The sequence below is a fragment of the Myxocyprinus asiaticus genome, chromosome 28, assembly GCF_019703515.2.
Source record: "Myxocyprinus asiaticus isolate MX2 ecotype Aquarium Trade chromosome 28, UBuf_Myxa_2, whole genome shotgun sequence".
Taxonomy (NCBI): domain Eukaryota; kingdom Metazoa; phylum Chordata; class Actinopteri; order Cypriniformes; family Catostomidae; genus Myxocyprinus; species Myxocyprinus asiaticus.
This window is the reverse complement of record NC_059371.1, coordinates 15,798,024-15,810,000: the sequence shown is the minus strand read 5'-3', so window position 1 is coordinate 15,810,000 and position 11,977 is coordinate 15,798,024. Positions and strand designations below refer to the sequence as shown.

The 11,977-nt window shown below is 38.2% G+C and overlaps 1 protein-coding gene across 4 annotated transcripts in view; it reads left to right on the top strand.

Moving 5' to 3' along the window:
* LOC127419047 (tyrosine-protein kinase HCK-like) overlaps positions 1 to 7,471 on the top strand; it is a 17,569-nt gene extending 10,098 nt beyond the window's left edge. For all 4 annotated transcript variants that reach the window (XM_051660092.1, XM_051660091.1, XM_051660094.1 and 1 more), the window contains exons 8-13: positions 1 to 71; positions 2,181 to 2,363; positions 2,474 to 2,550; positions 4,299 to 4,452; positions 4,571 to 4,702; positions 5,938 to 7,471. The exon at positions 1 to 71 is cut by the window's left edge and continues 82 nt beyond it. In XM_051660092.1, the coding sequence (XP_051516052.1) occupies positions 1 to 71; positions 2,181 to 2,363; positions 2,474 to 2,550; positions 4,299 to 4,452; positions 4,571 to 4,702; positions 5,938 to 6,140 (820 nt within the window). In that variant the 3' untranslated portion in view covers positions 6,141 to 7,471. The remainder of the gene's footprint in view (positions 72 to 2,180; positions 2,364 to 2,473; positions 2,551 to 4,298; positions 4,453 to 4,570; positions 4,703 to 5,937) is intronic.
* Positions 7,472 to 11,977: the final 4,506 nt, after the last annotated feature.

Below are 11,977 nucleotides of genomic sequence, written 5' to 3'. Positions count from 1 at the left end.
GGAGATCCCACGTGAGTCACTCAAACTGGATAAACGCCTGGGTGCGGGGCAGTTTGGAGAGGTCTGGATGGGTAAGTCACCGCTTTTTCTTACTATTATGTACATTCTAATATGCATCTCCTTTACACTCTTAAAAATAAAGGTTCTTCAATGGCTCTTTGTGGCACCTTAGTTTCAGCGAAGAATCCTTTCTTATCAAGAACTCTTTTTGTGGGGGGGGAGCTCAGTGAGTAAAGACGTTGACTACCACCCCTGGAGTTCGTGAGTTCGAATCCAGGGCATGCTGAGTGACTCCAGCCAGGTCTCCCAAGCAACCAAATTGGCCCGGTTGCTAGGGATGGTAGAGTCACATGGGGTAACCTCCTCGTGGTCGGTATAATGTGGTTCACTCTCAGTGGGGCGTGTGGTGAGTTGTGCATGGATGCCGCAGTGGATGGCCTGAAGCCTCCACACACGCTATGTCTCCGCGGTAATGCGCTCAAGCCACGAGGCAACTGAGATTCGTCCTCTGGCACCCTGATTGAGACGAGTCACTATGCCACCACGAGGACTTAGAGTGCATTGGGAATTGGGCATTCCAAATTGGGGAGAAAAGAAAAGAAAAAAATAACCCTTTTTTGGGTTCTTAAGTTGGGTGTATGGTTCTTTGGACATTGAAAACATTTCTTGATGTTACCTTATAGGTTCTTCAGATTAGTGTAATGGATTTTGGGTTCTTTAAAGCATTAGTACACTGTAAAAAGGGGAAACCTGCAATTGTCACCTAAAGGAGCTTTTTTTTTTTTTTTTACCTGACCTAACACCTAAAATAAGCTTTGTTGGTGTAATGTATTGATTTTGACCACATTAAGCACAATTTTTAGGTAAACATTTTTTTTTTTTTTTTTTTTTGTGCACGTAAGAATGCAACGTTCTTTGTGGTTCTCCTGTGCCATTAGCCTGCAAAACTCTTTTTGGTCCTATAGAGCTGTTAAAGTTGTAGAACAAAAAAATGCAAGATAATTAGCATTTTCTAGAAATGGGTTTCATCTGGATTTTAATAATGGCAGTTCTGGATTTATGAGTGGTAAACATTACTTGAAGATACTTGGACATTTTGTTCTACATCAGTTACACAAAGTTATACCCCAAACATGAATTTTGAAGCCACCATGTTTTTTAAAAAAGTATGTTGCTAACAAGTTGCTAGATAAGGACTACAACGGTTTTCCGTTTCATCAGACACATTTACATTTAGGGTATGACTGCGTGTAATTTATGTTGTGGAACAAACCGTTAAAATATCTTGAAGTAATGTTTACCTCAGATTTTACTCATAATTTGAAAACCTATAGGAAAATCCAGAGGGAACCCATGGCGAATTAGCCTTCCGGGTTCGCCTACAAATTGACGTTATGGTTGAACAGCTCCATAGACCAATCCCATTGTTTACAAAAATTTTAGCGCATGCACAGTAAGTGGTGGCAGAAAGCTGGTAGACTGTTGTGTTATATTTGACACATTAGACAATTAAACAATAGTATGACACAAAACCATCATCAATTCAGACATAATCTTAGCTATACAACTATTATAATGATATGAGTTAATAACATACCTGTAATAATGTTCACTGTAAATGTTTGATACAAAGCAGTGAGTTGCAATGATCTCCTCAGTCCAGTCAGCCCTGTTGATGGCTTGAAGCCACAGCCATCTATGAGAGCCCTCGAAATCATTTTTCAACAACGGAATCCGATAAAACTTTATCATTTGCGCACGTTTTTTTTCCACCACTTCCGTGTGTGACATGGGGGCAGTGGTAGCTTAGTGGTTAATGCTCTGGGTTACTGATCAGAAGGTCAGGGGTTCAAGCCCCAGCACTGCCAAGATGCCACTGTTGGGCCCTTGAGCAAGGCCCTTGACCCTATCTGCTCCAGGGGTGCCATATCATGGCTGACCCTGCACTCTGACCCCAGCATAGCTGGGATATGTGAAAAAGAAGAATTTCACTGTATATGTGCAAATGTGTGATGAATAAAGAAAATTATTAATTATTATTATTATTATAGCAGTGACTTTGCCAAAGGATTGGTCTAAAGTAACCTCAAATTTTTTTATGTATGTTATTGTCTACCTACTCTAAATACTTTTGCTGTGATGAAGAATACTAATGAAACTCCTGTCTATTGTGTCCATAGCAATGTACAACAAGCACACAAAAGTGGCAGTGAAGACGATGAAGCCTGGTAGTATGTCTGTGGAGGCTTTCCTCATGGAGGCAAACTTAATGAAAACCCTCCAGCATGACAAACTGGTCCGTCTCAATGCTGTGGTCACCAAGGAGGAGCCCATTTACATCATTACAGAGTTCATGGAGAAAGGTCTGAGTCAAGTCACTCCAATGCACATAGAACAAAATGGTTGTAGATATCTTTAATTACCATTTGTATGTGTGTGTGTGTGTGTGTGTGTGTGTGTGTGTGCTTTATAGGAAGTTTACTGGACTTCCTTAAAAGCGATGAAGGAAATCGCATCCAGTTGCCTAAACTGATTGACTTTTCCGCACAGGTGAGACTCTTTCACTCAGGTTTGTTTATATTACGCTGGCTGATTTGCAGTCATCTTGGACTTGTATGGACACCTAGTGGTGTGGATGCTGCTTCATGCAAATGCAATCGTTTTCAATTCACTTTTTTTTTTTTAAGTTCTCGTGGTCGCATAGTGATTCGCCTTAATCCGAGTGGCAGAGGACGAATCCCAGTTGCCCCCGCGTCTGAGACCGTCAACCCGTGCATCTTATCATGTGGTTTGTTGAGCGCATTGCCACGGAGACATAGCGCATTTAGAGGCTTCACGCCACCCACTGCGGCATCCACACTCAACTCACCACGCGCCCCACCGAGAACTAACCACATTATAGCGACCACGAGGAGGTTACCCCATGTGACTCTACCCTCCCTAGCAACCACGCCAATTTGGTTGCTTAGGAGACCTGGCTGGAGTCACTCAGCATGCCCTGGGATTCAAACTAGCGAACTCCAGGGGTGGTAGCCGCGTCTTTTACCTGAGCTACCCAGGCATCCGGTCGTGTGATCTTAATATGTAACAACCTGCTCCATGTTAAATAAAACAGCTTTTATTAGGGTACTTATATAACTAAAGTCTTCTTATGTAAATGTGCAAGATCCTAAAAAAAGTGTTCATTTCTTTAGGGGTTAAACCCTAAAAATAAAATATAAAAATAACAGAGGACTGTAACAGCATGTACCTTCCTCCCCTATATAGAGTCACGTTTTCCCTTTATGTGGAAGACAGGTTTGTCCTTGTAGATGTGGTATTTCAATATTCAAATGTGATAACCGACATACAGCAATATTTGTGTATAGAGGTGTGTTAGTCTGTCTGAGAGAGTGGATTCTCCCACTAACATGATAATCTATTCTTCTTTCTCTTTGTCACTGTTAAATCCAAGATAATATCAGTTTGTTCCCTCCATTGTACAACCAAGTGATTCCTTAAAGGGATAGTTCACCCAAATTGAAAAAAAATAAATAAATGAAAAAAATCTCATCATTTACCCACCCTTATAATGTTCCAAACCTGTATGACTTTCTTTTTTAACTTCAAACACAAAAGGAGATGTTGGGCAAAATGTTAGCCTCAGTCACATTTCACTTTCATTAGAAAAAAAAATATGCAATGAAGATGAAGAGTGACTGAGGCAATATATCTCCTTTGTGTTACACAGAGGGAAAAAAGTAATACAGTAAGTGTTGAGATTTTATTTAAAAAAAAATTTATTTTGTATTTTTTTTCATTTTGGGCGAACTATCCATTTAAAACAGCAGAAATCTTTTTTCAGTATCATGTGATGCATTTCAAGGCCAAAATGAAAGTTATTTGAAAAGTTTTATTAGGAATAATGTGGTCAGAAAATAGGACATGATACTGTTGTCATCCATGTTTGATTAAAGTGAAGCTTTTTGAAAGCAATTGTGCATAGCAATGGCATTGCAAAAAATGGGTGCGACACTGAGTTGGAAAGAGGAAGAGAATTTAAAACACTTAACAAGTCAGATGTGAATCTGCCCTGACCGATAAGGGGATCCAAACACACACACACTCATAATAGCTTATTGCCATTGCTGACTGTCAAACTCCTGTTCAGTTGCACTCAGTAAGACACAAACATTAAATACCCTAAAAGTACATGAACGAATACACAATTATTTTATGAGTTCTGATCTGTTGGCTTGCTTATTTACTCAAGCAAAAAACTTTTTTATTTCATCCTCTCTTTTACTTCCTGACTGCAGATAGCAGAAGGCATGGCTTACATTGAGCAGAGGAACTATATTCACAGAGACCTTCGTGCGGCCAACATCCTGGTCAATAAGAGTTTAGTGTGTAAGATTGCTGACTTTGGTCTGGCCCGTATCATAGAGGACAACGAATACACTGCCAGAGAAGGTTAGACTGATAAGCAGCCAATAAAACTGTAGACAACCCAATTGTGGATAAATGTACATTTCTTTGTTTAGTATTGCCAACAGAGGGTGTGTTAATATTGTTTTTTTAATAATCAAAGGTGCCAAGTTCCCCATAAAGTGGACCGCTCCAGAGGCCATAAACTATGGTTCCTTCACCATCAAATCAGACGTGTGGTCCTTTGGCATTCTGCTGACTGAAATCATTAGTTATGGTCGCACACCATACCCAGGTCTGTGTAATATAATAAGCAGGAGTGTATGATGCTGTTTGCCTAAGATCTTCTAGTATATGCTTCATCTACAAAGGCATGATGCAGAAAAGTTATATTTTGCCTTTCTCTTTGCCTTTTCTGAGTGATACATGCACATGTTTTGGAGAATCATCTAAGAATGCAATTACGGGTCAAAATGACCCAGGCCTCTAAACATGGTCAAAATGATTTTGCGCATAAAGTGTTCTTTTAATCTGACATTCCAGGAGTTAGGTATCATTAAGGTAGACATTAGGTCATTAGCTAGACATAAAAGGAATAGTTCACCCAAAAATTAAAATTCTCTCATCATTTACTCACCCTTATGCCATCTCAGATGTGTATGACTTTCCTTTATCTGCTGAACACAAATTAAGATTTTTAGAAGTTCTCAGCTCATTTTGGTCCATACAATGCAAGTGAATGGGTGCCAAAATTTTGAAGCTCCAAAAGTCAGCATTAATCCATAAGATTCCAGTAGTTAAATCAGTGTCTTCAGAAGCAATATGATAGGTTTGGGTGAGAAACAGATCTATATTTAAGTACTTTTTACTATAAATTCTCCTCCCTGCTCAGTCAATCTCCACTTTAACTTTCACTTTCACAGTCTTCTTTTTGTTTTTTTTGTTGATTCACATTCTTCATGCATATCACCCTGTATTGGGCAGGGAGAAGAATTTCTAGCAAAAAGAGACTGAAATATTGATCTGTTTCTCATCCACACCTATCATATCACTTCTGAAGATATGGATTAAATCAATGGAGTCGTGTGGATTAATTTTATGATGTCTTTATGTGCTTTTTGGAGCATCAAAATGTTGGCTCCCATTCACTTATATTGTATGGACCTACAGCGTTGATGTATTCTAAAAATCATAGTTTGTGCTCTGCTGAAGAAAGAACACAAGAACTCATACACATCTGGGATGCATGAGGGTGAGTAAATGATGAGAGAAGTTTAATTTTGGGTGAACTACCCCTTTAAGGTGTCTTTGATCATGAGATCTGTTTTTCCCCCCTTCTTTACTTTGCTCTTCTTAATGTTAAATGGTAGTTTAAGTGAAAGTTTTGAGGCAAGGATTTGAGCCACTTAGGGGCTCCGTATGAATACGCTTGCAGTGTGAACTACATTTGTGATTAAAGAAGATATGAATGTCATAATGTGAGTCCATGAAAGCACAGAACATTTTAATCTACATGTATGCTCTGTTTAGGTATGACAAACCCAGAGGTGATCCGCGCTTTGGAGAGAGGTTACCGTATGCAGCGTCTCGACTCCTGCCCTCAAGAGCTCTATGACATAATGCTGGAGTGCTGGAAGAACAAGCCAGAGGACAGACCCACCTTTGAGTACCTGCAAAGTGTACTGGAGGACTTTTATACTGCCACAGAGAGCCAGTATCAGCAACAGCCCTGAGACACACATCCACACATACACACACACACACATATTGACACCTGTTGCAAATGGCTTGTACCAGGAACTCTTAAGAAATCTTACACATATATGTATATCTTAGACATGCCAACTTATATTTACTTTATATATGTAGTGATATCAAATGTTTTATAATGTGTTATTAAAATGACATTTAAATGAAAACAGTTTTAAAAAAGGTACAATTCATAGCAGTTTAATTCCTATCATGCACACCTTTTGCCTTACACTGTGAGTGTTGCACAACACAGAAGCTGTATAAAGTTATCATTTTTATATGAAACAACCTCTTTTCCGATTGTTTTTGTCCAAATTCAATGTCAAGAACTGTATATCGGAGCTAATGATTTGTGGTTGTGTGTATTGGAACTTAGAGCACACATTAAGAGCATTAAAATGAATTGTAGTTTTAATGGTTTTTGAATGAGATAGAGATGAATTCTAAAACCTCAGCCTACATTAGGTTTCAAAAATGTTATAAGATATTAAGAAATACATGTAGATGTTGAACCACTGCTCTATCCTAGTCAAAGATTGAGAAAGGTATGAATGGCCCCTTTAAAAAGGGAAGTTTAAAATTTAATTAATAGGTTCTGTGAATAATAATATTTCTTTATTATATGTCTTTAATGGGTTAGCTCACCCAAAAATGAAAAATCTCTCATCATTTACTCATATATTGTTCCAAACAAGTATGACTTTGTTAGGTAGTATGTCATTCACAGTCACTATTCACTTTCATTGTATGGAATATGTAATGAAAGTTAATGGTGACTGAGACTAACATACTGCCTAACTTATTTTATGATCCACTCAAAAAAGAAAGTCATATGGGTTTGGCACAACATGAAGTTGTGTAAATGATGACAGAATTCCATTTTTGGTTGAACTATCCCTTTAATACTGTAATGTTAAACATTTGTAAGATTATGCTTGCTTTTTCAAATTTTCATGTTTATTTGGTAGCTTGAAATAGATAGCTATTTATCTATTGATAGTTTTTAGGTATTTGTATGTCTTAGTTTTGGTTGATATTTGATTGGACTTTTGTGCAATAATAGTAATAGATGTTCTTTTAATTTCCATTCTAATTTCCTGCAATCAAATTTTTTTTGAGGCACCATTAACATTACTCTCATTTGTGTGAAACATGATAATACAATTTGTGTTGATTAGTGATTTTAAGAATGCTTTTTTGTTTTTCCCCCACCAAAGAGTGGTCTATAAAAACTGCACAATGAAACATGTTGTATGTTTGTGTATATATTGTTACAAGTTGTCCAGAAACAAATAAATCTGTTCAATTTTGAGCCTAGTGTGGAAATTAAATCTGTTTTTCATTCAGATTTTAACAAATGCTCTATATACTTTTTCAAATAGTTTTATTTATGCAAGAGTTAAAATACATTCCCATTTATTTATTTTTTCATATTCTTAATTTGTTTGATATCAATTCATTTTTTCTTTTTTTCTTTAGTTTAGCACGCTTAGGGAAAGCACTATTATTTTACGATTCTTTTAATAACATGCATAATCAGAATGCAGACATTTCACTATAATCTTTTTAACATGTTATAGATGTTATAACATGATATAAACTGTTAACATATTCTCAATAGCTTTATGGATGTTTCATAGTCTCAGATGCACAGGTAAATGTGTAAACCTGCTGGGCATTTTTGCCTGCCGCACCTCCGCTGGTGCCTTCAGTTGTCCAGCTATGGGGTCATCAGCTGGGAGCCACCTATCACGGTTGTTTCACTCCATTAACCCTCTGGGGTCTGAGGGTGTTTTGGGCCCTGGAGAAGTTTTGACATGCCTTGACATTTGTGCTTTTTTCAGTTGCTTATAAACATACTAATGGCTAAAGTCTGATAACACTGTATTCAGCACAAACTGGGCTACAATAATATGTGAGCAACATGTATGTACATGTTTGTATTTTTGAGAAAAGAACATTTATGCATGGTTTTTGAAAAAACAAAAATTTTAAGTCACTGAAATAAGGCCATATAACACATACTAAACATTTGTTCACAAGATAATATAGTCATTTAACTTTTGTAAGACACTTTTAGTGTTAGAAAGGCCATATGCGAGGAGGCGTGGATGATCATGAATATTGATGTGATTCACACCTGAGGAGACAAAGATACCTCCCCTGAGAGAGAATGAATAAGAGGAGACTTAATGATTGAATGTATTGTTTGTAGCTTATTCACAAAATCAAGTTAAAAGAAGTAATCTGACTATACATTTTCTTTACATAAAGACTTTACTTAAAAACTTTAGACCTACACTACCGTTTAAATTTTTTAGATCGGTAAGATTTTTTAATGTTTTTAAAAGAAGTCTCTTCTGCTCACCAAGGCTGCATTTATTTGATCCAAAATACAGCAAAAACAGTGATATTGTGAAATATTTTTACAATTTAAAATAACTTTTCTATTTGAATATATTGTCAAATGCAATTTATTCCTGTGATCAAAGCTGAATTTTCAGCATCATTACTGCAGTCTTCAGTGTCACATGATCCTTCAGAAATCATTTTAATATGCTGATTTTCTAATATGGGCATATTTTCAGCACATTTTACACATTTACACCCGAACAGATATTTGCAAGCACAAGCTTCGTTGATGGTAATGAGGCAGCATAAACACTAGTTAAAATATAATCTAAACATTCATATTATTTTTATATCATATTACATATATTTATATCATACAGCATACAATTTAAATACCTGCTTTAGCCAAAACAACATTTAAATGTAACTAAAACTTGCCTATTAGGACATATTTCAAATTTCAATACTTTGAATACTGGCTGGCAAGTCTGGAAATAGTCCAACTAGTAAAATATGTACATGTTTATATAAAATAGAATGTCAACTAATGTAAGTATAGACTTACTCATCCGAAATTGTATCCTCGGCTGGATCAAGTCGCTCTTCAAACATTCATCTTCGGAGTCCCGCTCTTCTTCTGAGGAAACCAACCCTGAACCAACCCTGCCATGTGTATATCTGACAGATCTGCTGTGTATTCTCTCCCTAAACTTCAAATGGGCTGCTCTGCCAGCACCGGGATTCATTCACCATCCACCTCAAATGATATCTGGTCGCTTCTTATCCCCTTACGAATAGAAAGGCTACTTTGTTGGCTTGATCTTCATCCTGGCCCATGCCAAAAGCTCTTCCAGCTTTTTTAAGAGCCTGCTTGTACATGCAACAGTCTGGAGGATGCTTGTGACATCATCTATTTAGCTGCGCAGTGCTGTCAATCTCACCCCAGATTGTGCACAGATTCCTCGGGCCATCTGTCTGGCACCAATTAGGATGATCTCAAATGCAGCTATGAACAGCATGGAAGAGATTGAACATCACATCGCAATCCCTTATTCCAGTTGCTGCCATCCAGTTATGTACTCCTGTGTTGCATGACATATTGTCAGGTCCCCATAGTAACTATCTACCAAGGTCTTAATACACTCTGGTACATGGAAAAACTCCAGTGCATAGCTGATGAGCGGGTGTGGAATCGATCCATAGGCATTTGCCAGGTCCAGCCAGACTACATGGAGGTCTTTCTTGTCTCTCTTGGCTGACTGGATCTGCTCCCATATTATTGACACATGCTCCACACATCCAGGAAAACCTGGTATGCCTGCTTTCTGGCAGCTTGTGTATATGTATCCATTCTTCAGGAAGTAATCAGACATCCTCCTTGTTACAACTGTTAAGAAGATCTTTCCCTCCACATTCAGTAGAGCAATACTCCTAAATTGACTTATGTTGGTGGATTCCTGTTCTTTCAGTATAAAGATGGTCACTGCCCTTCGCCATTCCAGGGGTATGCACTGCTTCTTCCAGGCAATTCTCAGTAGTCTCCAAAACAGTTTAAGAACTTTTGGGCACCACTTATACAGCATATACGTGATCCTGTTCGGGCCCGGGGCTGAAGTTGCCCTGGCTTTTTCTACCACCAGCCTGATCTCACTCAACTTGGGTGGAGCTACATCAAATCCCACTACTGGCTCCGCTGGCTGAGGGACATATCCAGGTGAGCCTAGCAGGCAATCTTTATGGGAATCCCCTAGTTGTTCTTTCACGTGATCTTCTCGATCTTGCTTTGGCATCACCAGCTTTCCACTCCTCTTATCTTCGAGAAGATTTCTGGCAAATTTAAAAGTATTTTTGACAAATTTCATCCTCTCATGCTCCTTCCTCCTTCTCCGATGTCAAATTCTCTCTGCCCTCCCCAAAACCGGCAACATAGCCCTTATGCAATCCCACAGTACCTTTAAGCCCTCCTTCTCGTGCTCATCTGCTCTTCTCCATGTCTTGCGAAGCTGCCTCCGCTCTTTCACCAGCAGAATTATTACTTTTTCTCTCCTACCATCACCCTGGGACCACGCTTCTTCACTGACGCTTCCCCAAATCTACCTGCACATTCTTCATAAACAATGTCCCTAAACATATTAAGCTTGGCCTCCACCCTTCTGCTGAGTGCATTCTTCAAGGTGGAGCACAGATCTTGGTCTAGTCTGCTCCGGGCTTCATTATTGTTAGATCTTGGCCAATTAATTAGTTTATTTCTCCCTGGCCACTTTTCATTGTCTTGCCTTCGCTCTCTTGTCTGCGGGTTAACAGTTTAATCCTCCTGCTGCTCACCTCACGGGCGTGACTTGTCCTGCTGGTGGAACTGGTCTTCTTCTATTGGTACATATTATTAGGTATTGCTGACTAGTGGCGTCTCAGGATCATTATTTAGTGTGGGGCACAAATAATTACTTAACAATCAATTATTTGACCGATCTTTGAAACACTGATGAATAATTCCAAATTCAGTCAGTCATTTTGACAGATAAAAAAGAAACAAGAAAAACATTTTAACCTAGTGCATCAGTTTTTACTTCACTCTTTGTCCCTCACATTCCCGCTGTGCATGTACCCTGTTTATTCCCTGGTATTAAGATGCGTATTAACTGGCACCATCATCATTTACACCTTGACAGGCGTCTTTTTGTGAGTGGCAGCCACATTGGCTTTAACCAATCATCGAACAGATTATTAACAACCAATCATAGAACATTTCACTGAGCACATATCAGAGTTCTGAAAACATGGAGGAGAAGATCGTTTTACATGTAATGGAATTTCCTGAGTTGTATAACACGTCAAAAATCTCATACAGAGATATAAATAAAAAATCCAGAGTGTGGGAGATTGTGTGTGCAAGAGTTAGTTTGCCAGGTAAAAATACTCGCAAAATGTCATAGTTAACCATGTGTGACATTATGCTAGTCATAAACCATACACGATATTTACTTAATTCCCATGAAATTATGAATAACAACAAATAATACATTATTGTGCGTGGTTGAATGATGTGCATAGTGAAAAAATATGCATCAGGTTCAGGCAGGTTAGACAGATACAAGTCAATAATAATCACAGGTGCCAGTTTTATTTAATCCTTTTTTTGTCTACTTTAACAACCGATTATAATTTATTTACTGATTAACTGACTAATTACTGATTTGATTTAACTACTATATTAACTACATAAACAGTTAAAGAAACAAATTTAGCCTAGTTTAAAATCTGTTTTGGCCAGTTGTCTTTTAGTTTATTCAATAGAATGTTGCCAGGGCAAATATAATTTGTAAAATTAAAAACAAACGTGTCCTTGTTGGTTGTAACTATGGAAACGTCCGCCCCTGAAACGGCGACACGATCACCGCCTCCACTGCACAAACCGCTTCCTCTACGAGAGAAAGAGGCAGCCGTGCGGCGATTCCACCGCTTGCCG